The sequence below is a fragment of the Myxocyprinus asiaticus genome, chromosome 11, assembly GCF_019703515.2.
Source record: "Myxocyprinus asiaticus isolate MX2 ecotype Aquarium Trade chromosome 11, UBuf_Myxa_2, whole genome shotgun sequence".
Classification (NCBI taxonomy): domain Eukaryota; kingdom Metazoa; phylum Chordata; class Actinopteri; order Cypriniformes; family Catostomidae; genus Myxocyprinus; species Myxocyprinus asiaticus.
In genome coordinates this window covers 5,390,001-5,417,533 of record NC_059354.1, presented here as the reverse complement: position 1 = coordinate 5,417,533, position 27,533 = coordinate 5,390,001, and the positions used below count along the sequence as shown (strand labels likewise).

The 27,533-nt window shown below is 37.0% G+C and overlaps 1 protein-coding gene across 1 annotated transcript in view; it reads left to right on the top strand.

Annotated features, from left to right (window-relative positions):
* LOC127448053 (kalirin-like) overlaps positions 1-27,533 on the top strand; it is a 325,245-nt gene that overhangs the window by 278,559 nt on the left and 19,153 nt on the right. The window contains exons 39-55 of the mRNA XM_051710307.1: positions 1,636-1,702; positions 2,139-2,242; positions 2,325-2,394; positions 2,483-2,569; positions 2,685-2,777; positions 11,970-12,020; positions 12,157-12,234; positions 12,369-12,554; positions 14,385-14,556; positions 14,889-15,115; positions 16,671-16,930; positions 18,558-18,693; positions 19,290-19,352; positions 21,681-21,708; positions 22,102-22,264; positions 26,933-27,054; positions 27,138-27,269. Of these exons, the coding sequence (XP_051566267.1) occupies positions 1,636-1,702; positions 2,139-2,242; positions 2,325-2,394; positions 2,483-2,569; positions 2,685-2,777; positions 11,970-12,020; positions 12,157-12,234; positions 12,369-12,554; positions 14,385-14,556; positions 14,889-15,115; positions 16,671-16,930; positions 18,558-18,693; positions 19,290-19,352; positions 21,681-21,708; positions 22,102-22,264; positions 26,933-27,054; positions 27,138-27,269 (2,039 nt within the window). The remainder of the gene's footprint in view (positions 1-1,635; positions 1,703-2,138; positions 2,243-2,324; positions 2,395-2,482; positions 2,570-2,684; positions 2,778-11,969; positions 12,021-12,156; positions 12,235-12,368; positions 12,555-14,384; positions 14,557-14,888; positions 15,116-16,670; positions 16,931-18,557; positions 18,694-19,289; positions 19,353-21,680; positions 21,709-22,101; positions 22,265-26,932; positions 27,055-27,137; positions 27,270-27,533) is intronic.

Sequence of the window (27,533 nt, the reverse complement as noted above, 5' to 3'; positions counted from 1 at the left end):
CATTTTAATTTGACCAGTTACGTTTCCTAAAGGCTGTGCCAGTAGGTCTCGTGACTCTTAAGTGTGAGAGCATGAGACAGATAGCAAAAATGGTGATTAATTTGGCAAGCTGTAAATTTGTTTGCTTAATTTCTTGGCCCAGACAGAATCTGTTTTTTGTTTTTAAGGGGGAAATCTGATAAATTCTGCAAAAATATGGTAAAATGTGTTAAACTGAACTGAGAGATGACTGAAAGCATAATCAAATTAGCTGAAATATGTAATAAATGAATACACAAGGAACCGTGGGTGTGTAGCTTTTTAAAAATGCCAGTTTTATGCAGAATTACAACGGCAGTCATTTGCAATGTTTTTGTAAAAGATATGCTGTATGTACTGTAGGTAATTTTATGTACCTTTTATATATGTAATTACTGTAGATGTATTATTATGTATTGTCACATTGTGCACATAAATTAATGTAACTATCATTCTTTCTTGCAATCAGTGTAGAAAACAATTTGGAAAACACGCTTTGATTATTGTTCTAGATTTTTATTGTATTTTACTTATTGCATAAAACATTTTCCATCTATTTGGCTGTCAAAATTTTGCTTTATTAGATTGGGGGGAAAAATCACAATTTGAATGAATTTCAAAGCAAAACATTCATTTCAATATATGATTTTAATATTGTCAAAAGACTGAACAATATCGTAATGTCTTTTTTGGGTTATTGCTCAGACCTAACTCAGAGTTGCTTTGTAGGGGGAGGGAGTTAAAGGGATAGTTCACCCAAAAATGAAAATTCTCTCATCATTTAGTCACTCTCATGCCATCCCAGATGTGTATGACTTTATTTCTTCTGTAGAATACAAATGAAGATTTTTAAAAGAATATCTCCATTCTGTAGGTCCATACAATGAACCGTGAATGGTGACCAAAACTTTGAAGCTCCAAAAAGCACATAGAAACAGCATAAAAGTAATCTATACAACTCCAGTGATTAAATACATATCTTTAGAAGTGATATTGTAGGTGTGGGTGAGAAACAGATTAATATTTATGTCAATTTTTTACAGTAAGTCTCCACTTTCACATTTTTCTTCTTTTTTTTTTTTTGGCGATTTGCATTCTCTGTGCATATCGCCACCTACTGGGCAGGGAGGAGAATTTAAAGTAAAAAAGGACATAAATATTTATCTGTTTCTCCCCCACACTTATATCGCTTCAGAAGACATATAATTAACCAGTGGAGTTGTATGGATTATTTTTATGCTGCCTTTATATGCTTTTTTGAGCTTCAAAGTTCTGGTCACCATTCACTTGCATTGTATGGACCAACAGAGCTGATATATTCTTCTAAGAATCTTCATTTGTGTTCTGCAGAAGAAAGAAAGTCATACACATCTGGGATGGCATGAGGTAGAGTAAATGATGAGAGAATTTTCATTTTTGGGTGAACTGTTCCTTTAAATGACATTTGAGCCAATCTTTCTTTTTTTTATCTTTTTAATCTCATAATGTAATTAACACTCTTAAAAGGAGCTGTGATGTGCCCTACCTTTTAAAAATGTTCTTTATATGTTATTTATTATGTTTATTGCTGCCATACCTTGACTTTTCATAATCTTTAATAATGGTTGTCTGTTTTAGGTTTGTTCTGAATGAATTAATTCAGACAGAAAAAGACTATGTGAAGGATTTGGGTATCGTAGTGGAGGTAAGAATAACTTATTAAAAATAAAAACAAACATAGAATAGCTAACAACCTGTGAACATTACATAATGCAATACAGCTAAATAATTTCATAATCATAGAGAGAGGATACAGTATATTTTCATTGATAAAAAATGCAAAAACACAGTTTCATGGCCTGTAAGAAATATTTATGGAAAATTCACTGTATGATTCATGTGGGTTTGCTCTTAAGCCATTTGCATCCTCCTCTGCATAGCATTGATATCATCTGCTATGTCATCACTAGTTTGCATTGCTGTAAGTCCTCATCAGTGTTTCAGTATTTACTCAGGGTGCACATGCTATCATTCTAGTGTTGATTCAGTATCACTTACTGGTGCCATAGACAACGATATGAATTGCTTAAACATTGATCAGCTGTGTCTGTTTTGAATTGTGAAATCATCTGTTTCTAAAGGGTTTTATGAAAACAATAGAGGATAAAGGAGTTCCTGACGATATGAAAGGAAAAGACAAGATTGTTTTTGGAAACATTCACCAAATCTATGACTGGCACAAAGAGTGAGTCTCTCGGGTTCTCGTCCTATTCTTACATTGGCAGAAATTAATAGAATTAATGCTGTATCTCTATTGCTCTCTGAAGTTTCTTTGTGGGAGAACTGGAAAAATGTCTTGAAGATCAGGAAAAGCTGCCCGGGCTGTTCAGTAAACATGTGAGTGTGTGTTTGACAGATCTCAATGCTTTATGTGTGTGATGGCATCAGTTATGTGTATAAGTGTTTTCTTTTTGTATGCGTGCAGGAGAGAAGACTACACATGTATGTTATTTATTGCCAGAACAAACCCAAATCTGAATTCATCGTTGCAGAGTACGATTCATACTTCGAGGTAAACCACACCTTAAACATGCTCTTTTACTGCAATAAAATCACTTTTAAAAGAAAAAAAAGAAAATGTTTCATAATTTTAAGTCTGTACTCTTGTGATTGTGTTTGGCTCTCAGGGGATTCAGCAAGACATCAACACCAGACTAAGCATCAGTGATTTCCTCATTAAGCCCATTCAGAGAATCACCAAATACCAACTGTTACTAAAGGTAAAGTGAACAAGAAGTCTGTGCCTCTAGGTAGGGTTTCACCAGCTGTACATAAGGTCTCCCTTAAGTTAGGGCAGAAAGTTCAAACTAAGGGCTTAGTAACTGCTAGTTTGTTTGTAACTACGTAAGTCAGTGCTTAATCTGATTGCACCACCAGTTCTTAAAGCAAGACTTGGGGCCCCTGCATACTTCCTATGAAATCGAAGAACGAACGGGTGTGTTGTAATTTAGAACAAAATCTGGCCAAAAAGAAGGTGTTTTTGAGTTTGTTTCGGTTGTTCGTAACAGCTCGCTGGTGCAAACTTTTAGGACAACTTCTTACCGGCTGCTAAATACCATCTTACTGCCATTGGTCCACGTCATCGGTGGGTGTGACCTAGAGCTCCACCTACTTTGAGGCTGACAACTAATTCCTGTTCAGTCAGTTAAAGGGATAGTTCACCCAAAAATGAAAATACTCTAATTATTTACTCAGCCTCATACCATCGCAGATATGTAGGACTTTTCTTCAGCAGAACACAAATGAAGATTTTTACAAGAATATCTCAGCTCTGAAGGTCCTTATAATGCAAGTGAATGGTGACCAGACCTTTGTAGCTCCAAAAATCACATAAAGGAAACAAAAGTAATCCATAGGACTCTCTAATCTTTTGAAGCAATATGATAGGTAAGTGTTTTTACTCTAAATCTCCACTTAAATTTTCACTTTTTTATTTATTTATTTATTTATTTTATGCATCCATGGCAATAAACATTCTTTTTTCCTGTGTCCTGACAAATAACAGAATAACTCTCGTAACTTTTGCGGTTAACCAGACGGATACCTGCATGCAGGACTTAAACATTTTGAAGTCCTCCATACTGTTGCACAAATTCTGTTGCTTATATGAATTTAAACGATCCGCTTTGTACACAGCCAAGGTAAACTGCACCTTATCTTTGTGTTTGAACCGGGTATGGCACGAGACCCATCTTCTTGGTGGTAGCTCATGAAAGGAACAGTGGCACGCTCCTTCCCTCCGTAGTGCTAGAATCTTCTCCTTGGGCAAGAGAGAATAACCCTTGAGCCCCCGTTACGAGGGTTACAATTTTCTCAATTATACCTTTTGCACACGCCATTTCCATCTAGATGTGCTAATACCATCCTTCATCTCTCTGAAAGGATCTAGAGTAAAATAGATCCTCAGTAACCCAATACTGTTTGCAAAGAGCGATAAAAGGGGTGACTTGTTTGCCATAAGTTGCGACCAATGTCGGTGGAGGAAGAGATCCTGGTGCCTGAGAATTATGGTTTGCTGCGGCTGCCACTGTTTCAACACTGTACTTTGGCTAATACATCACCTAGATGGGAGGTTGGAATGGCTCACTCCAATCAATCAGCTGGTCAAGACATGCTCTGATAGCTTAACAACTGCTAACTTTCCAGAATCCCGAGTAAGCGTTGGCTAAGGGTCAATCGAGTGGATAGGGCGAGTTATAATCTGCTTTACCTGCTCAAGTATATCATTCTTATAGCCCTGATGCATAATCTGCTGTAATTCTGCAGTGCTGTGCATCCCTGTTTTTTTTTTGGGGGGGGGCTCCAGGGTGGGTGGGGAATAAGGATGATGAAACAAAAAAACTTAAAATATGGCTTCAAAACACACTTCCAAAAAGCGGTTTCTAGACTTGGATACAGACTGCATCTCAGAGAATAAATGTTTACTCATGCCAAATAGTGAAGAGTGGACAAGGTTTATAATCCTTGAAGCAGTATCACCAGATATGCCAATCACTAAATTTTCTCCATTTGCTATACATAAGTGTATCACAGGAATAGCAGGAACAGTAAAGAAGTGAAAAAGTCACGATCTGGACAAATTCCAGTGGAATGCTGTAAAAAGGCAAATGCAGAGAATTTACTACGAGCCACACTACTCGCTGGAGTTCAAATAAAGACATCACCTCATCCAACATTAAACTACAGCAAAGGAGTGATCCGCACTAAAGAATTGGATGATGTAGATGAAATTACCTATGAGCTCAAACCCCAAGGAGTAGTAAATGTGAAAAGGTTAATAATCAAAAGAGGATCAAGTTATCAAAACTGGTCCATACATCCTCACTTTTAATAAGCCCCTTCCCCCAGAAAGAATCCAAATCGGATATTTGAGTGTCATAGTGGATTTTTTCGTGCCCAACCCGGTGCAATGTTTTAAATGTCAAAAATATGGACATGGTCAGATAGTTGCAAAAAAAAAAGCATCTGTTGCAAGTGTAGTGAAGATCACAGCATGGAGAGCTTCCAAAAATCACACAAATGCTGTAATTGTACAGGATACCATTTGGCTGCATCAAAAGAATGTCCTACATGGATTAAGGTGAAGGAAATACAGAGAATCAGATGCACAAAGAACATCAGTTACCCTGAGGCAAGGAAAATGGTAGACGCTGTCCCTCCTTCTACACTGAATAAAACATATGCCTCCATTGTCCAGAAATCTGTGAAGTCCATGGAATGCCAGACAGACTTCACCTGGATGCACAAAGATAAACCTCAAAATGTTAACAGCAATAAATCTCTCCCAAGGACCAAGAATACAGGAACCCAAAGTGAATCTATCGCAGTCAATACTCGGTCTAATAAGAACTCAACAGAAAATCAAACTACAAATAGAAATACAAGATCATCAAGTTGTTCGCAAGCAAAAGACGACATAGCAAAGACAAAACAAACCGAAGTTGTCCAAATGAAAGAAAGGGATAGTCGGAGTAGAAGTTCATCCCCAAAAGGAAAAATCAGGGGAAATATTCCTATTTTTCCTACATGAGAATGGAAAATATTTTTATCCAATGGAACTGTCGTGGACTCAGGGCAAATTTTGCAGAGTTGCAATGCTTAGTTACAGTTCTCAACCCCCTTGGTTTTTGTCTCCAGGAGACAAAACTACCACCAGATTTTACCTTCTTTTTTTAAAATGTTTACGGTTTTAAATACTTTTGGTCCTACTAATAGACAGACTTTTGGTGGCACAGCCATTTTAATCAGAAACGATGTGATTCATAGTCGCATCAGTGTGAACAGTAATTTACAGGTAACAGCAGTGCGTATAACCCTGCAGAGAACCGTTACAGTATGTTCCATATACATCCCACCGAACCTTACTGTTACGCATAAGGACCCGGATGGCCTAGTAGCCCAACTTTCTTCTCCATATATACTCATGGGAGACTTTAATAGTCACAACACTCTTTGGGGAAATACTCATTGTGACACCAAAGGAAAGAGGATAGAAAAATTCCTAGACAATCATGCCTTATGTCTTCTAAATGATGGATCCAGCACTTACATACACCCAGGGCACGGAACATACTCGGCAATTGACCTAACAGTTTGTGAACCTGAATTATTTTTTGACCTTTCATGGAAAGTATGGCATGACCTTTGTGGTAGTGACCACTTTCCATTAATATTAACCCTAAAAGGTAAAGAAGAAGCTCTAAAAATACCAAGATGGCAGTTTAAAAAAGTTAACTGGTATCATTTTCAAACGCTTCGCTATGAAAGGTTTAATGAAGACTCTGAAGATGATCCAGATGTTATTAAACATTTCATCAGTACACTCATCTCCATAGCAAATGATACCATTTCAAAAACATCTCCAAACACAAAATGCAAACGGATGCCATGGTCTGATGATAAATGCAAGACAGCTGTAAAGAATGGAAGAAGGCTGAAAGATTATTCTTCAGAAGGTCAACAAGTGAAAATCTTTTTAAGGTTAAAATAAGTAGGGCACAAGCTCGAAGAATAATAAATGAAGCTAAAAGGAAAAGTTGGGGACAATTTGTATCTGGTCTGACATCAAGTACCTCAACAAAAAAGGTCTGGAATCTGATTCGCAGGATGAAGGGCAGGAATGATGGAGCTCAAATTCAGCACATCAAATATCATCAAAGACACTATTCTAACTTCAAAACAAGAGATTGCAAAAACCCTAGCAGAAACTTTTGAAAAGAACCCCTCCTTTGGAAATTGCCTTAATGCCTTCTAAGTTTTCCTAGCACAGGACTAAAAGAAAGGTATCAATTGTTCATCTAATAATAAGGAACCTTATAATCAACTGTTCACAATGTAAGAACTGACACGAGCCATAAACAGAGCACATGATACGGCAGTAGGACCAGATGATATCCACTACCAGTTTTTAAAAAATTTGCCTCACATTATCCTGTCTTTACTGTTAAAACTTTTTAACTCTATTTGGATATAAGGGAATATTCCACTCTCTTGGAAAGAAGCGATAATCATTCCCAACCCAAAAGCAGGAAAAGATCATAATGACCCCAACAACTACCACCCAATAGCCCTGACAAGTTGCTTATGCAAAACCATGGAGAGAATGGTTAATGAACATCAAGTATGAATCCTGGAATCGCAACATCTCTTAAGTAAAGTTCAGTGTGGCTTCAGAAAAGGAAGAAGTACTGTTGATCACCTCATCAGCCTTGAAAGCTACGTACGAGATGCTTTCATCAGAAAAGAACATGCAGTGGCTGTCTTTTTTGACTTGGAGAAAGCTTATGACACCACTTGGAAGTTCGGTATTTTAAAGGATTTATATCAACTTGGTTTTAGAGGACACTTACCCATTTTTATTGCTAATTTTTTATCAAACAGACATTTTAAAGTCAGAGTAGGTAATACCCTATCTGACCCACATAAACAAGCGCTAGGAGTACCACAAGGAAGCATTTTATCAGTTACACTTTTTAGTATCAAAATCAACGGCGTCGCAAAAGCCATCGTGTCAGATAACCATTGCAGTCTTTATGTGGATGACATTGGTATTTGCTACAGAGGCAAATCCATGAATAACATTGAACAGAAAATCCAGCTGACAATTAACAGAATGCAGTCCTGGTCAGTATCAAATGGTTTGAAATTTTCAAAGACCAAAACTGTTTATATGCATTTTTACCAGCTACACTCTCTCCAACTTGATCCAGAGATATTCACGGATGGTGAACACATAAGAGTGGTTAAGGAAACCAAAGTTTCTTGGAATAACTCTTGACAGTAAACTAAGTTTTATCCCTCACATAAATATTTTAAAAGATACATGTCTTAAAGCCATGAACATTTTAAAGGTTTTAGCTAAAACAAAATGGGGTGCTGAAAGCTCAGTTCTTTTAAATCTCTACAGAACACTAATTCGATCATGCCTGGATTATGGATGTATATTGTATGGGTCAGCCAGGAAATCGTATATCCGACTCTTGGACACAGTACATCATTAAGGCATACATCTGGCATTAGGGGCCTTTAGAATGTCACCAACTCAAAGTTTGTATGTAGAAGCCAATTAACTTTCTCTGGAGAACAGACACCTCAAACTAGCTTTACAATATACAACAAAGCTAAAGACCAACAAAGAAAACCCAGCTTACCATCCTGTTTTCTTAACCCCTTCTTCAAGCCTATATGAACAAAAACCAAGACATATCCGACCTTTTGGACTATGGATCAAACCACATTCCATCACATACCCCTACATATACAGATGGATCAAAATCTGAAGACTGTGTATCATCTGTATTCGTGATCAACCACCAACAAAAAGGAATATCCATCCCCAACCACAGCTCAATTTTTACAGCAGAGGCAAACACTATCATCTTAGCACTGGACTTCATAAGATTATGCAACAGAAAAACTTTCTGATAATTACAGATTCAAAATCATGTCTTCAAGCAATGTCATCTCTAAAAAATGATCGCCCAACGCTTGTAAAGATTCTTTGCAAATTGCTGGATAAGGAGGCCCAAAATTTTAATATGTACTTTTGCTGGGTACCTGGACACTGTGGAATCCCAGGAAATGAGAAGCAGACACTGCTGCAAAATTTCAAAAAGTGTCCAATACCTCCCACTGACCTAAAAGCCATAATAAACTTGTATATTAACAACAAATGGCAAACTGAGGGGGACCGATGCACCATGAACAAACTCCATGAAATCAGCCCTATTGTTGGCAAAAGAAACGTTTCTCTGTTTTCAAATCGCTGGGACCAGATCGTCTACCCCTGCTGTCGAATAGGTCACTCCAGAATGACACAAGTTTTTAATATTAGGAGAAGACTCACCAACATGTACCTTCTGCCTGAATCCATTATCCTTGAAACATGTTTTATTAGACTGTACTGGTCTTAACCCCATGAGAAACCTTTTTTATTCAGTCAACACTCTGGAAGAAATTAACAAAGTCAAACCTAATGCAATTTTAGAGTTTTTAGGAAAAATAGATTTTAAAACCTTATATAGAGTTCCTTACACATTTCTCACCATGGAAATAGCCATAGAAGCTGGCATGGCATTAAAAAACAAACAAACAAATAAACAAACAACATCTTTGTGTTTGAAAGCATTTTGTGAATCTAAGGCTGTTCTCTGTAGTCCTTCAAATAAACGCGCTGTGCCTGTGAGACACACAGATGCCCTGATTGTGCATTCGAATGCCTGTGTTCACGCTGCAGTAATCCAGCACACATTCAGCCGAACAAATGGTATTTCACATAAGGCTGACATTTACATGGTTTAGAGCTCGAGACTCCTTGGGGTTTAGAGGCCCCTGGACAACTGCTTAATCGGCCCTGTGGTTTATCCGTGCCTGCTACCACTGATATGCGTTACATCATGCCTTCACATGACAAAAAATTATGCAATTTACTAAACACTGCTAATGTATAGCTGTGAAATACTATGTCTGCATCTTAAGTGACCTTCACTAATTATTGATTCTGGAAGTCTGGACACACACAATAAATAAATAATCCTGGAAGAGTTTATTGGAAAAGTTTAAATATCTTCTAAACGGGAATAATTCACATAATCTTTTTCTGCCATCTTGGCCAAAAAATAGCCAATAGTACACACACCAAACAAAAACAAAAAAATCATATAAATTCTCATATTTTGATTCATTTAGTAAGTTTTCTTAAAGGTGCAATCAGTCATTTTTTTTGAGTATGTCATCTTGGACTTACACTGACACCTAGCTGTGTGGATGCAGCATCATTCAAACATTAGTTTTCATTTACTGATGCCATTGTAGAAATTTATTATTCACACTCAGCCAGGATTCATTTAATCCATGAGTGAAAGTGTCAAATAACAAGGCGGTTACTGAGTTGAAGGGAGTGGTATTCGACTGGTCATGTGATCTTTACATGGCCGCCCTCATGAGGGGACCCTCTCCATGTAAAATAAACAGCTTTTATAAGCTTACTGATAAGACAGGAGTCTTCATCTCATGTCAGTACTCATGATTTTCTATTTGTTTCATTTGTTTAGAAATAAAACTTTTTTTTAAATGAGGAAAAAGAATTACTGAGTGCACCTTTAAATGTATTTAAGCAACATTGTCAAATGGTATAGATTTTATTACTGAAATGCGTGTTAGATCAAATAAACGAGTTAGGTCAGAGGTAATCCTAAAGTAATCCAAAAGTAATCAGATTACCTAAAAAAAATCATCCGATATATTACATTACTGATTGCAATTTGAGTCATCTAATTTGTAATCAATACCAGATTGCAATTCTGCAGTATTCTACCCAGAACTCTAGTAGTCACATAATGTGACATTTACCTTTATTGATTCAATAAGCAGCCTTCAGAATTGTGAATTAAAGTGTTGAAAAATCGTACATTTCAGTTTTATCTTGTTACGGTTTATGTTCAAACCTTTTTTGTTTCACGTAACTTTTAACAGTAATAATTTCCATTGAAATACAATACGAAACAAATATATAAAAAGTATTTTTAAAAACAGCGCTGGGTAGTAACGGATTACATGTAATCTGGATTACGTAATCAGAGTACAAAAAATCAAGTACTTGTAATTGGATTGTTACATTATAAAATACTCATAATCGGACTACAGTTACTTTTTTATAGATTACATGATTACATATTAACAAGGCAATGACAGTAAATTGTTAATAATGTATTGATCAGCCTAATCATTCTCTTTTTTTCAAACTTTTACATTTTTCATTCTAAATCAACACACCACTGATATACGTTCAGTAAGTCTTTGAGTGTTTTCGGAAGAGAGAGGGAGGGGAAGGGTTGTGTGTAGTGCACTCAGAACTGATACTCGCTGCTAGCCAGCCAGGTGAAGTTGTAGTGGTCTGTCTCAGCATTTAACCACTGGATCTATAGAGAGAATTTCATTTTTAAGAATGAAAGTACATGGTGTAGAGAGTTGTTGCTCTCACACAAATGGAAAATTCCTGCAGGTGTCTGGAGCCAGAGAATCTTATCCAAATTTAAGAGATTGCTGCCCGCACACTGAAAAATTATCCAGACTAGTCAAGTGTACCAAAAATTAGCCATCTTTAATGTTTACAAAATTACATGGTGAAAAAAGTGCACAGTGCAATTTTATGGTCATTCATGTAACTTGATGTCTCAGTGTTTTGAACTATAATCATTGGCCATACACTGTAATTACTGTTAGATTTAGTATTTATTTCATTCATGTAATGTTTAATACACTTTTTAAAAATGTCATAAGGAGCTCTTTTTGTTAGTAATAAAAAATGGAATACATTTTCTTCCTCCTTTGTAATTTTATGTTAAAATGATTTACTTACTCAAATGCACGTGACATAAAATATAACAGAATTAGGTTAAAAGTAATCCAAAAGTAATTAGTAGATTATCCCAAACATTTTATCTACGAGATTACAGATTGCATTTTTTGTCATGTAATTTGTAATCAGTATCAGATTACAATTCACAAGTAATCTGCCCAGCACTGTTTAAAAATATGTAAATAATTATATTCAGTTACTGTATCTAAAGTTAATAAGGGGCTATTAACAAAAACTAATATGACAGACTGAAAAATTTTTTTCATTTTAATATCTTTAACACATACCAAATATACTGTATAAGTTTGCATGCCAGTGACACTTGCCAGCTCATTGATGTCACTTAATCATTTTGCTCCAGGTTGGAGACTTCTGGAAATATTTAGTTTACACAAAGGGTTATTTTTCACTTACGTTATACAGTGGAACGCTCTAATTTAGTAGTGCGTAAATTGTAACTTCTAACTAGTTTAAGTTGTAACTAACACATTGGCTGCAACCAGCCCCTGGACTTGTATCTAAGTTTCTATTGTCTTCCTTTCTTTTTCTTAAGGACTTTTTGAAATACAGCTCAAAGGCTGGACTGGATTGTCAGGATATAGAGGTAAAAGTTTAATTTAGAATACTCAATTAAAAAACATAAACGAAAACCAACAGAGTTTAGACGTGTAAAGTATGTTGAAGCAGAATATGGTTCATGTCCAGAGGTGAAACAGGTTGTTTTGTTTCCTGTGTAACAGAAGGCAGTAGACCTGATGTCACAGGTGCCCAAGCTGTGCAATGACATGATGAACCTTGGAAGACTGCAGGGATTTGAGGTACCTTGAAAGCAGTTCCCCTCATTTGTAAAATCAATGTAGTCACTGACTGAGCAATCCATTTAATTATGTAGTTTAAACCTCATCATTAAATTGGTGCGGATCCACTTGATGAGTATGTTTGTGTACTGCAGGGTAAGTTGACGAGTCAGGGCAAGCTCCTGCAGCAGGAGACGTTCTTCGTGACGGAGCAGGATTCAGGCGTACTGTCCCGCAGTAAAGAACGCAGGGTCTTCCTCTTCGAGCAGATCGTCATCTTCAGTGAGCTCTTACGCAAAGGCTCGTCCACACCAGGATATCAGTTTAAAAAGAGTATCAAGGTAAGCGGACACCACTTGTAATGATGAAGAAAGAGCTTATTCACTGGAGTTTTCAGTGTGTTACTATAGCCAGGTATTCTGATGGCTAGTTTAGCTAGTGTTTGGGCCTTGATGTTTTGAGAGAGCTCTGATGTACTTGCAGAATTCGAAAACTTCCTCCTCACTCAAAAAGAACGTATTGAAACATATGTGCAAAAATGACACAGAACTGAACTTCAATACTTGGCCGTCATCATTTACACGTAATTGATGTCAATTGTTAAGTGATCAGAAACTTGGCCCGCCCACTCACAGTGAGGAAATGTGGAGAAAGCAGGATAAATATTATTCCAAAACACCAGAGGAATTAATGATACTAGTGAAATGTGGTAAAGTCTATCAAAGCATGTGCTGTTTCTGGATTTGTGTAGCACCTGCCGCCCTTCAGATCCTTCTGAAGAACATATATTTTTAACAAGACCCCTGATCACTTCAGTCTGATCTCAACAGTTTGTGCAGCACATTTTAGTATGGACTGTTTAATGAATCTTTCACAGTGTAATGCAGCTTTGTTGAAGGGTGGGACAGTTAAAAAACTACCTTTACATGACAGCAAACCCGCAGCTTGCGAGTGAGCACCGGAACACAGTGATCAGTGTTGTTGCTCATTTCACATGTGGAGGGGATCCATTTGATCCTAAAGCCCTATTCTGACAGGATTAGTTTTCAGTGCATATGTATGTAAATCGTTGTTCCTGTGGACATCTGTAATATTTGCCGTCAGTTTGCACGGGATAAGCAATGTCTGTAGAAATCGCAGAGATGGTGTGTCTACTGCATTTACGTACTGTCTTACACATAACTGATCAGCATTCAATCAGAAATTTTATTTAGCCGTGCTAATTAATTATGCAGAAAATATTAAACAAGATCATATACTGTATCTGGGTTTAATAGTGAAATTGATTGGAATGTCTGGCAAAATACATCAGATCTGGTGACATTAATGAATCTGCAATGATACAGTATATTACACTCTTGAAATAAAAAGATGCACAGTCCGTTCAAATGTAATTTTATTTGTCCTTCCGGAAAATATTTTTCAAAAGTGGGTCTGTAGTGTCTGAATAACTCACAAAAACCTCAAAACAATGTCCCTTGTTCACTCTGTTAAATCACAAAATTACATGTTTTTTTTTTTCCTTGCAAGTTTTTTTTTTTTTTTTTTTTTCTAACCAAAGGAAACAATATTATTTATTTCTCTATTACATGGCTCAGTAAGCATGTGGCAGCAAATAATGCATGGGATAAACATGCATCAGTCAGCGTTAGCTGAATAAGTATTCTTCATATTCTTCACATATTCTTCTCATTGACCAACATCCACTTCAGACACTTGGAGAACTTACAGCAATAATTATAGGGCTCACAGGCAGGACAGTGCAGATTCACTGGCTTTTTACCAGCATGTCAATCCACACGGGACTATCCTTACCTGGGGTTACTTATATTATAGAAGGTTAAAAACTCTTTAATCTTTACTGGCATGGGAACACACAGTCCAAAAAAGACTGAAATCACTCATTTGGACGGGATTTAAGTAATGGAAAAGCTCTAGTAGTTATTACATTAACACACTTTCCATATAAAATTAATCCTGTCCAAAAAAAAAGCTTTTGGGTCAGAGAGAGGGTGTAAAATAATTGTGAAAAATGAAATAGCATTTTTTGGTGCAAAAAAACCTGATTAACATATAATGTGGACCTCAGGGGGGAAAAGTAATAATTAAAAATGTGTTATATGATGTGTGCGTGCGTGTGTGTGCATGCGTGTGTGTGTGTGTGCGTGCAGGTGAGCTACCTCGGTCTGGAAGAGCATGTTGAAAATGACCCGTGTAAGTTTGTGCTGTCGTGTCGCGGGTCGGCCGAGCGTTTTACCCTGCAGGCGGCAAACACAGACATTAAACAGCTGTGGGTTCAACACATCACTGATCTACTGGACTTACAGAGCAACTTCCTGTCAGGTGAGCAAACGTCACATCACCTTGACATCTTCAACCAGCCTGATCACATAAAAATTACGTGACTGTGGCAAAATTTTTACAAAATGACAAAATTGCACGGTTCAGAAGACGTGTCGCGGCATTCCGTGAAGAAATGTCCACTGTGTGGCGCTGCCGCGATACCTACAACGAGCCACGTAAAAAGTCATTTAGGAAAAATGCAGGTATGGTGACGTGATTCTTTGAGACCAGGTTGTCTTAAACAGTGAATTGTCGCTGTAATTCTTGAATCTTAAATCTTAAGTGTCCTTTCAAGCTTTGTCAGAAATGTGTTTGTACATATGTCTCCACAGCCCTGCAGTCTCCCATCGAGTATCAGAAAGAGCAGAGTGGCTCTCAGTCTCTGACCCGTAACTCATCCAGCAGTGGGCGTGCAGGTCAGTCCAACAGCCGGCCCGGCTCTACTGCATCACTGGGAGCAGAGAAACCCACTCTGTCCAAACGGAGCTCCACCCCACTAAAGCTACCTACCTCCAACGGCAGCTCCTGCCACGACTTGAGCAGATACCACTCCCCCAGGGTAAGAACACAGCCCTGATGAGATGAAACATTTAGGCTGCCTACACACTAGAGTTTACAATACATCAGAGTATTGTATCCACTGATTTCAATGGGAATGGTGCATCAGAAGGAAGGAAATGATGCTCCAAGTGACAAAAAATGTAGAATGTTTTAACTTTTGCAGAAGCACACTCTGATGTTGTGACTGTCCTGCAGGTGCATGAGTATTGGTGTGAAAAGCAGTAGATGGAAAAATATCACTGTTTCAGGCTTTTAAGAGCCGTCCAAATAAAAGCAGCCTCTGCTACAACTAGAGGTCGACCGATAGTGGATTTGCCAATACCGATAACTAAGCTGATGGAAAAGGCTAATAACCGATTAAATGGCTGATGGAAATCGTTTTATTGTATGTTGAAAAACAATAAATTATTTTTTTGCTTGTAGAGATCGCACAGTGATCAGAAAAGCAGGAAAGATGACACACAAAACCCGGATGTCCGGTCTGATTTGTCTTAATTCCCGGATATGCGGTTGTTACTCAAAGATATAAGACCGCTAGATGGCGCCACAGACCAATCAGAATTAAGTATTCCAGAGCGCTGTGTAATAAGTAATGATAAAGTGTACTGTAGAAAAAAACAATACTATTGGCAACTATCAGCGTCAATTTTGCCAATAACCGATACAAAAAGCAACCATCTCTAGTGACAACATCAACTATAATGTGACTAAATATATGCAATTTATATGTTATATGTATTTACTTAATACAATATATTTCATAATAATGTAATAACTTGCTTTGAATGTAGATGACGTGAACTATTGGTTAATGTAAAGTCCTGTCTGTTAGAGCCATCATTTGAACAATTTGAATAACTTAAGTAATGTAAATAATTTCAATAAGAAAGATATTACAAGAACATGCTAAAGACATTTTTAAGAATTTATTAGAATTTAGAAATTGTTTACATGTTAAGGTTTTTATACATAGAAAATGTTTACATAACTTAATGTTAAAATAAATGTTTAGTTACAGTATTTGTGTATTTGTTTGATCATCACCCTGCACTCCGTATTGGTTTGCTCCATTTCCCAATTGTATAGTTAAAGAAGCAGTTTGACATATTTCCTACTGGGGACATGTCTTCAACAATAAGCATAGTTTGGGTCATATTACAGAAATAAAATGGTTTATGAATGCCATTTCATGTTGAATTTAAGTGGCAGCCTATGCAGTTCAGTTTCACCAGAGGTTAAACTGGCTTTTGCCAGGGACGAGTTGTGCCAGGGACATGCCAGGAATATGTTTTTATGAAACTTTGTGTACTTCCTGCATTTTAAAAAAGAACCTCAGGTTTTAGGAAGTTACTTGATCTGTACTGTTGACACACACTCGCTCTTTTACAGTGTGTTTGGAAATTAACTTCAGGAGTTTTGTTATTGGTGTGTTTCTAGCCAAGATTTACTGCCTTTCTGTGGGGTGCTTGGCATGTATTAAGAACAACCTTGAATTTCAGACGTGTGAAGTGTTTTAACCATATACATGTTTTTGTGTGTGTGTGTGTGTGCAGCAGCAGCATGACGGTGTGGGTTGTAACGGTACATCATCCTCCTTGATAGTGACTCAGGACTATAATGCACTGAAAGAGAATGAGATCTGTGTCACGCAGGGTGAGACGGTGCAGATACTGGCAACTAACCAGCAGAACATGTATCTGGTGTACCGTCCCGCTAACAGCCAATCACCAGCCGCCGAGGGCTGGGTGCCGGGACATATCCTGGGCCCCATCACAAAACCCCTCGTAGACACTACTGCAGACACAAACATCAAGTAAGTGTCAATCAACACTAGCTGGAGCTCTGATTGGATTGCTTAAAGACTGCACCACCACCCCCCACCCCCCTTTTTGTGTGTGTGTGTGTGAACACCCCCACCCCATTCTGTTGGGACTAACCTGGATGTTTTGGATATTTTTCCAGAAAGTTTTGATATTTTGAGCTTTTTTTCTCGGCTTTACTTTAAAAAAAAAAAAAAAAAACAAAGAAAGAAACATTTTGTTTTGTAGCCTTTTGCAAGGAATCTTACATCAGTGTGGAAACTGACACGTCTGGACACTTATTTAAGTTCCTAACACCCTGTTTTTTATCATTTTTTTGTTTAGTTTTTTTGTCGATAGATTTCTTATTTTGTTGATGAAAGACAAAAAAAAAAAAAAGAGATAAAGGAAAGGCCTTGTGAAGGGATTTGCCCGTTTCTCCTCATGGAGAACATGTATACTGTTGTCTATGGCAATTTTTTTATAAGTTGTGTATTTGTTTTAATTGTATTTTTGTATAGTTTTTTTTTTTTTTTCTCTTTTCATTAATTTTTTTTCTTCTACAGGATCACATGTTGGCCACTTACTGTAAATACTGTTCATTTGTTTACTGTTTCTAGTGCATTCCTGTAAAAAGCATTTTGCACTATTTAACTGAACCCTTATTAATGAAGTCAGGTTTGTGCAATAAAATTACAGTTGCAATGTTGTAGTGTAACGAATCATTTTAAATGTATTATATTAAATATGTAAAATAAAATTTTGACGTGCATGACTTAATATGAGTTAGTCAGTTGAATCCTTTTTTATTTTGACTTTGTAATATTTTCTCAAAATAGTGCCAATCAAAGGTAATGCAAATACTAGTTAAATTAATTGCAATTTTCAGACCTTTTAAAAAGTCCCAAATCTCATTTGGAGTATAGAAATGGTGCAGCTTATTTTGATTTATTAATTTAATTTCCTAATTTTCGTAATGTAGTGTGTTGAACACTTATTTTGTGTTTGTACTAACCTCACCGGTCCTTGACAGTAAAGGTTTGTGTGTGAAGCAAAATTTGCTGTGATCTAAATAAATAAAATTATTAGCCAAATGCATTTAAATTGAAGCTTCTACTCTCACACAAACTATGTGTCCACTTTGGTGTAAGGATTTTAATAATTTATACATATGTAATAATATATATATATAATACCAGATCTGTTACATTCCTCTTCATTCTTGTGGGTTAATACTAAATACAACCAGTATTTGGACACTTAAGCAACGCTTACCAATGTCTGAATGTCATTGAAGTTTTAGTGCATTTATATGAACTTGCTTTGATATTTTGTTATGCAGTAACATTCAGGCATTGGTTAGTGTGCAAATGCATCTGTAGGTGTCCAAATACTTTTATATGGGGCAGTTATTGAGTGGGAAATTGCACAGGCTGATAACTGGCCATTGAGAATCTACACATTTCAGTGCTATATGTTAACAAAGAAATATCTTGCTGATTTTACTTTTTTTTTTTTTTTTTTTTTTGAGGATTTAAAAATGATTTTCCACCTAAAGAGCTTTAATTTGCTTTACCTCGTTATATGTGCATTTCCATGAGCATGTGTTGGGTTTGACCACTTGATGTTTTGACACAACAGGAAGTCTCTGTCGTGGAATACGCTTCGTGCTCGCAAGCGTGCTGAGAAGGAGAGTACGCCCCTCAAAAGTGACATTAAGGTTGAGAATGGACTGCGTAAGACTAAAGATATTCTCAGCAGCAAGGTCACTGTGAAAGTGAGTAGGAGGATGAGGGGTGTGTGTGTGTGTGTGTGTGTGGGGTGGGGTGGGGGGGGGTGGGGGATTGTGGGCAGGCAGGTGGGCTGCATCCTCACTTGTGTGAAAATAAACCAAGATACGGCACTCACTTGTGTTTGTATAATGACAGCATGACACTAATGGTCACTCAGCAAGTTTCGATAATCATGTTTTTTTTTTCATTATTGTTATTATTACTGTTGTTGTTGTTATTATTATTATTGTGGTTGTTATATTTTTATTTATTTATTGAACTATTAATGTGCGATGTAAAACAGGTCAGGTTTCTCCATTACTCCAAATACTCCCAACATTTCTAACCTCATTTTATTATTATTATTATTATTATTATTATTATTATTATTATTATATTAAATTGTTAAATTTGTTATTTTTTTATTTTGCACTTGTAACCCTTGTCATACTGCACAGACGGTTGTTTGGTTTATAACACTCATTAACTGAGGAATGTTGTATTCCTCTAATATAGACCTGGGATTCTTTCAAACTTTAAACTTCGTCCTGCTGTATTTCTGTGCTATGAAGTGTGTAACATCTCTCTCTTTAAATCACAGGAGACTCACAGCTCAGATGAGTCCGAATGTGAGGATGACCTAGACCCCAAAACTAGTATGGAGGTAGACACACTGCTCTCAATGCATGCTGCCTAGCAGTTTAGTGCTTTCCCGTGATCTGTGATAAACTGAATTTAAAAGTGAACAGCGGAGGCATTAAAACTCTAAGATAAAGAAATACCTGGACCCCTTTGAAATGAGTTTGCTTTATTGTAAGTGTACTAAAACAGACAGTATTCAACGATAAATGTATATAGAAATTACAGAAATACAGTAATTACTGTACTGTTGTCACATGACCTCATTATGTAGCATGTTTAATTCAGTGTGCAACCTGGTCTCATAGAATCAGATTACTGCACCTACATTTTTGCTAAATGGTTTTTACATGTCTCGATATATGTATTGGAGCAGTTTCCTGGTGAAATGAACACTAAAGGCACAACAACAGCAATCTGTGCATTCATGTCCCTGGGAAGTTCATACTTATGAGGTCAAAGATCGTACATATGATGTCATGTGCGTTCAAGTGATTTTAGTCAGAAAGAATGGACCGTTTTTCTCATACTGGTGAAGCTAAGAAGAGTTTTCAGTACCAATGCAACAAAATGAAGTGAAAGCCGCACATTAGGTGTGTAATTAATGCTTTATTTATCTAGTTTATAATTCTCAAGCAGCTACATATAATGATGGGACCTGTAGTTGTGTTGCACAAGCCTGTCGCTGCATAAACCAGCTAAAATGAGTGTTATTTTATGGCAAGCTTTATTGTTGTTCTTCATTAACAGTACAAAAATACATACAGACTGAAATCCTTGAACTGCACGGTCAAAATCCACAAGCAAAACAGACTTATTACCAATACAAATTTGCTTCCGCCATGATTCTTAAATTGACACGTCCCAACTCAGAAAGTCGGGGCTCAAAGAAAATCCAGAGTTTCCCACTCATCATTCCGACTTTGTGGCGGTGTTCATGTGCCCTCAACTCGTAAATGCGAATATTCCGACATGACTTGAACGCACCAAATTATTTGTATTTACTTTCACACAAGTCACGAGTAAAGCGACAGATTATCAATTCATAAACAGTTACTTTTCACTCTATTTCTCACTCAGTGCTATCTTATGACATCGAAACACGTTTACTATAGTGCATGACTTGTAAGGCGATACATTTTAGCGCGATACATATTAGCACTACATAACCAACTACATTTACAATCTTGTTCACGAGATCAAATGCACTTGTGATGCAAAGGGAGCACCATAGATTGACGTGGTTGCTTAAGCAATTGTGTTTGTCATCTCACATTTGCTTTTTATGACACTATTGGTACGGTTTAGGTTTAAGGTCTAGGGTAGAGAGGATGGTTATGTTGATGTAAAAGGGATAGTTCACCCAAAAATGAAAATTCTCTCATTATTTACTCACCCTCATGATATCCCAGGTGTGTATGACTTTCTTTCTTCACCAGAACAGATTTGAAGATAATTACAATATATCTCAGCTCAGAAGGTCCTTAAAATGCAAGCGGATGGAGATTTCTCTTTTGAAGCTCCAAAAATCATAGACAGTCAACACAAACTTCATCCATACGACTCCAGCTGTTAAATTAATGTCTTCTAAAGCAACACGATCGCTTTTGGTGCAAAAAAGATCAATATTTAAGTACTTTTTAACTCTAAATCATCGTTTCCGGTCAGGAACTGTACGCGCGTGTGACGTAATCGCGTTGGCATGTGAGACCCGCAAGAAGGCACGTGCGTCACAGTGGGAAGAGCAGCACTGTTTACAGTTGAGGTGGAACTCTGTATAGTAGTTTGGTTGGTTTTGGTTTAGATCTGTATTTATCTGTTTCTTTACTCACAATGGTGCGTTTGTGTGATTTGTATCTCAACCGATTGGAGAGCATGAGATTACTGTGACTATCTGGGATTTTTTTGAGCTTCAAAAATCAGATCACCATCCATTTGCATTTAAAAGACCTTCTGAGCTGAGATATATTGTAATTATCTTCAAAAATAATGTCTCGACCTTTGACAGTCCAATCAAATAATTTGTCTAGAAAAAAAATAATGGTCCATTCATTAGATAAGAAATGGAAGGTAGAATCAAGTGCATTACATTGTACGATACAGTATGCCACACAATGTGAACTGTTGTATACGGGCCGCTTTTAGGTAAATGCAGCATATGACTAGGTACCTTATTATGAGTGTGCCACTCCATAGCTTGTAGTCAATGCACTACCATGAATATGATCTCATGTGATGGTGCTGCCCTCTTGTGACTGGTACTGAATGCACAAAACACAATGCTTTCCTTCCTTTGCTGTGTTGTAAAATTTGGTTATTTAAGGTGTGTAACACTCCTCTATCTGTTTTGCAGTTATTGAACCCTAATTTCATCCAAGAGGGTGAGTTTATGAATGCACACTTGCTGTGATGTTCAATATGTCTGTATTTTCTGCTAAAATGTATTGTTTAATGAGACATACATATGTCAACTGAAGCTTAATTTCAAATCTGAATTTGACAACTATATTATTACTATGTACATATGTATATTTTCATTATTTTCTTGAATAAGCTGATATGAAAGGGAGAACTAAAAAAAGTGAGTAACAGTGTTACTGCTATAGGACCATATCCAAAAAAAAAAAATAAAAAAAATAAATAAAACATACTGCCTTTGTACTCTCTGATACTTCTTTTTTAGTGGATGTTTGGTCTGGTATTAATCCTGTTGTATGTTTTATTTAACACAATGTGTGGTCTGATTGTAATCACGTCTTGTGTGTCTAATGAAGTGGCTCCAGAGTTCCTGACCCCTTTAGCAGACGTGACTTGTGCTCTGGGGGAGACGGTGGTGCTGTGCTGTAAAGTGTGCGCTCGACCCAAACCAACCATCACACTGAAAGGACCCGATCAAAGTCTGCTGGTCAACAACAACAGATTCACTATCAACATCAGGTACAGAACATTAATGACCCACAACACACACTGTGATCAGAAGAATGACAGTAAAAGTGGTGCTCTTCTGTGGGGGTTTTCTGTGCCATTGTTGCTTTGTCACTCTTAACTCATCTATACAAGTGCACTAGAGACATAAATCTCAATAGAATTCAATTTGACTACATGATGAACATGTTCCAATCCCCCTCCAATGCAATGATCAGTTTATTACTGCAGACATGTTGCATTATGTAAGAGGTATGAATACAACACTTAAATGGAAGAATTGATTTGGCACACACCTGACTGCTTATAAAAAAAACTTGCAAAAAAGAACAATAAATAATTCTCGGCATTAGTATTGTTGTCTTGTTTTCAAGTAAAAATATCTAAATATTCTTAAAACAAGTTAAATTTACTTGACAAACGAAATGGCGTAACATATTTTGTCTTGTTTTCAAAGAAATCAAGCTATATTTAGAGAGGTTTATGCTTAAAATAAGAAAAAACTATTTGCCAATAGGGAAGAAAAATAAACTTATTTCAAAGGGTAAATACATTTATTTTTCTGACCCCATTGGCAGATTTTTTTTGTTTGTTTTTGTTTGAAGCATAAATTTCACAAAATTTTGTCCAATTTCTCTGGAAACAAGACATTTTTCCCCTTCTGATGGTTGATGTGAACATTAACTGAAGTTCCTGACCCGTATCTGCATGATTTTATGCTCTGCTGCCACACGATTGGCTGATTAGATAATCGCATGGATGATTGTTGATGTCAGATGGGCTGGTTTGAGTATTTCTGTAACCGCTGATCTCCTGGGATTTTCACACACAACAGTCTCTAGAACTTACTCAGAATGGTGCCAAAAACAAAAAACATCCAGTGAGCGGCAGTTCTGCAGACGGAAATGGCTTGTTGATGACAGAGGTCAGCAAAGAATGACCAGATTGGTTTGAATTGACAAAGTCTACAGTAACTCAGATAACCACTCTGTACAATTGTGGTGAGAAGAATATCATGTCAGAATGTTATTCAGAGATGCGGGTGGGTTCTGTTTTGGCAGCACGAGGGGGACCTACACAATATTAGGCAGGTGGTTTAATGTTGTGGCTGATTGGTGTATATACTTGTGGCTTAAAAATCCACAAAATTAAGATTTTAAGTACTACAAATTCAAACAATCAAGTACAGAACTGAGACTGTGGAGAATACCCAAATAATAATGTAAGCATGTTTGTTTGGTCAAAAGGAACTTATTGGGGCAATTAAGTAGTTGTTATTAAAAATTCATAGAGATTTTAGCTCTTATTAGTATTATTATAACATTCTTTAATTAGGATTGTACATGTTTCCTTTCACGCAATCATTGATTCTAAACACAAGATTATTGTGACATTTAATGAAAACATTAAGTTCATTTTAACATTTCTGTTTTTAGTAGTAAACAACGCAAGATACACACCTCAAATTGCCCTTATAGGTGGTGAACGAATGGGGTCCTACAATTAGGATTTCACTTGGGCCCCCCATATGATCAGAAAGGGCCCTGGGTTGAGAAAAGGAGAGAATGGTGGCACATACAGGGCCATGAGCCTGAAACCATGCAGGAAAATGCTCTGCATGGTGGAAACGGACATTGTCCCACACAATAACATTGGTGACATTCTTACACTGACTGGCCTGCTCAAGTTCATTTAGAAAAGCTATCAGGTGTTCATTGTTGCTTGATCCAAAAACCAGTCTTCTGCCTACCACACCATCTTCACAGATAGCTGCACATATTGTGATGTTTCCTTTTAAAATTCAAGGTGGATATCACTTATGAGCAGAATATTTTGATGGGGCGTCATTTCAAAAAGCATGAAAATATTATTGAATTGTGTGTATTTAGGATACATAAAATGTTAGCTATCAAATTAGCCTTGGAATGACAAAGGAGTCGGTAATTTTATTTCTAAAACGTTAAAAATGTCATTTCCATCAGTGCCATTTCCAGCACAGAATTCTGTTAAACACAATACAGGATTTGAGATGTGCTGGAAATGGCACTGTGGTGGGAATTTTCATAACTTCAAAAAAAAAAAAAAAAAAAAAAAATTATATATATATATATTTTTTTTTTTAAATTTTTTTTGTATATATATACACACATACAGCTCCGGAAAAAATTAAGAGACCACTGCAGAATTATCGGTTTCTCTGGATTTAGGTATGGTTTGAGTAAAATGTACATTTTTGTTTTATTCTATAAAGTACTGACAATATTTCTCCCAAATTCCAAATACAAATATTGTCATTTAGAGCATTTATTTGCAGAAAATGACAACTGGTCAAAATAAAAAGATGCAGTGTTTTCAGACCTCGATTAATGCAAAGAAAACAAGTTCATGTTCATTTTTAAGGAGGATCGGTGATGATCTGGGGGTGCTACAGCAAGGCTGCAATCGGGCAGATTCGTCTTTGTAAAGGACGCATGACTCAAGCCACGAACAAGGTTATCCTGTAAGAAAACTTGCTTCCTTCTGCTCTGACAATGTTCCCCAACTCTGAGGATTGTTTTTTCTTGCAGGATAATGCTCCATGCTACACAGCCAGGTCAATCAATGTGTGGATGGAGGACCACCAGATCAAGACTAGACGTCGACCAACAGTGGATTTTACCTAAGTTGGGCAGTACCTGCCGATAACCGATTAATCAACCGATAGTTTTTAAAATTGATACTGAATGAAAAAAATAACACTCAAAATAAAATAGTGTTGAATTTTATTACGAAAATAAACAGTACTGACTGAACCATGAAAATGTATTGTACTTTTTCAAATGAAATAAATATATAAATACTAATATATATGAACTAATATTCAAATTTTAAAGTCAGCTGATTTTTACATTGACGTTGTTTCCTTATTCCACAAGAGGGTGCAATAAATACATAAACCATTCAGCACCGTTATATTATTGCATAGAACATTCCTATCCTGGCTGTTAAAAAAGAGCATTTCATTTTCAACTAATGTGCATAAAATAAATACAAAGTTTTAGTCATCCATATTCTCAAATGTTAAGTCAAAAGTAAAATGAGAGGGGAAAACGCTTCAACAGACAGTTCACATGGTGTTACACTTGAACTGACTCCTACTACTCCAGATTCAAGCTTCATAAATCACAGCGAACTACAACATTGTTTTTTATTCAGTACAGTTGTACGTAGAGCAGCAATTTTCACAGATAGCAGTGGTATTCGGCTGAACTCGGTGGTGAAGCAGCTCGGACTATGAGCCCAGGCCAGTAGCTGTTCAATCAGACGGAACACAGCAGACTGGAACCGACGAGAGGATCTTGAGATACACATTTCCAAGTTGAACAACTTTCCTGACAAAGCATTTAAACAGCTCATTGCTTCATCTGAAAAACGCTTATACAAGAGCAAGACGCAATGGCCAAAGACCTCCACCAACTGTAAGGGGCTGTTCACACCGCACGCTTTTGCAACCATCCGTTTGTTTTTCTATGTAAACGCACGCTTACTTTGTTTCTCTCTTTGTTTCCCTTCGTTTTTGTTTATTCAGCGTCTCATGCAGGAGCGCTGTTTTTTTTAGATGATGTGTCTAATTAAAAATAACTTTAAAAGCATATTGAGACACCTTCTGTTAAACTGTAAGAATGCGATCAATCTGAAATCATCATATTACAGTGAAGATAAAAAAATGGAATTGAAATCAGACGTGTTTCTGATTTGTTTATACGTTTATCTTGGCTGCATGAAGATATTAATTTGCTTTCTCACATCACTAGCTTTAAATATGCAACTTAGCTGGCTAGCGAATGCATTAACGTGACCAGTTGTATATAAACGAATGCAAATAGATGGTAATAGATGGTAACAGTCGTGACATTTAAACATTTGGTAGGACTTGTGTGTATTTTTGTCACATTGTTCTAACCACTTGAGATTAGCTTTAATGTTAGCGTCCTCTCAGCCTTGTCAGCAAACATACTGCTGCTCTCTACTAATGCAGCATCTAGTCAACAAATTAATTGCTTTATAATGATACGACAACGTGTTCTGTATACATACTTTTTCGTTGTTGATGTTTTAAATCCGCATCTGATGTGTTCTGCTCCATGCAGAGTGTAGTCTCATGTGTCAAAACAAACACCACAATGCATCAGTGAAGAGATGAAGTTTTTATTTCGCTTCTAAAGGCCGCTCTCATACTGTATAATGACAGCGGACCCTTCCCAGCCGCTCCAGCACCAATGGGGGACACAATGGGGGAAAACTATCGGTGTGGATTTTTGCCGATAACCAATAGTTCCAGAAATCAGTGCGGATTAATCAGAGTTATTCCACCAAATGTTGATTTCTGTTAAAACATTAGTATTGTGTTGTTTAAAAATGAATATGAACTTGTTTTCTTCACAGTATTCGAGGTCTGAAAACACTGCATCTTTTTGGTTATTTTGACCAGTTGTCATTTTCTGCAAATAAATGTTCTAAATGACAGTATATTTATTTGGAATTTGGGAGAAATGTTGTCAGTATATATAATACTGTATATACAGTGTCGGTCAAACCCATGTCATTCGAACACTATTTACAATATGCTCATTGTCTCTCCTGAAAGTAGCTCTCTCTCTCTCTCTCTCTCTCTCTCTCTCTCTCTCTGTTGATCTTTAGGGACACAGGTGATATTGTGTTGAAGATCTGTAATCTGATGCCGCAGGACACCGGTATCTACACCTGTGTGGTTGTAAATGAGCATGGCACTGCCTCCTCTTCTGCCTCCATTAAAGTACAAGGTATAGAGACATGAAGAGATAAAGATGTGAAATATTAAGGTGATCTTGCAGCATGCATAACTGAAAATTGTGATGTGGTGCAGGTATCCCAGCAGCCCCTGCTCGGCCAGTAGCACAGGAAGCCAGCAGCACGGCTGTGATCGTCCACTGGCTTCCTCCGGCCAGCTCAGGAAACTCTGCTATCTCCAGCTACACAGTGGAATACAGACAGGAAGGTAAAAAATAACTTGACTGCACATTCCCAGCAGTCCCATCTTAACAACACTGACAGACACTGACGTGCACAGAACAGGGGCTACAGGGGCGCAAGCCCTTTAGTTCACAAATCTAAAGGTGCCTTTCACAAATGTAAAGGTGCCCTTTTAAGTGGAGGTGCCTTTAAGAGCACGGAGATTTAAACAGAGGTGTCTTTACTACAGCACAACTTGCTGTTGCTAGTCATTGGCCGTTAGTATTATTAGGAGGGACATTCTCATTCT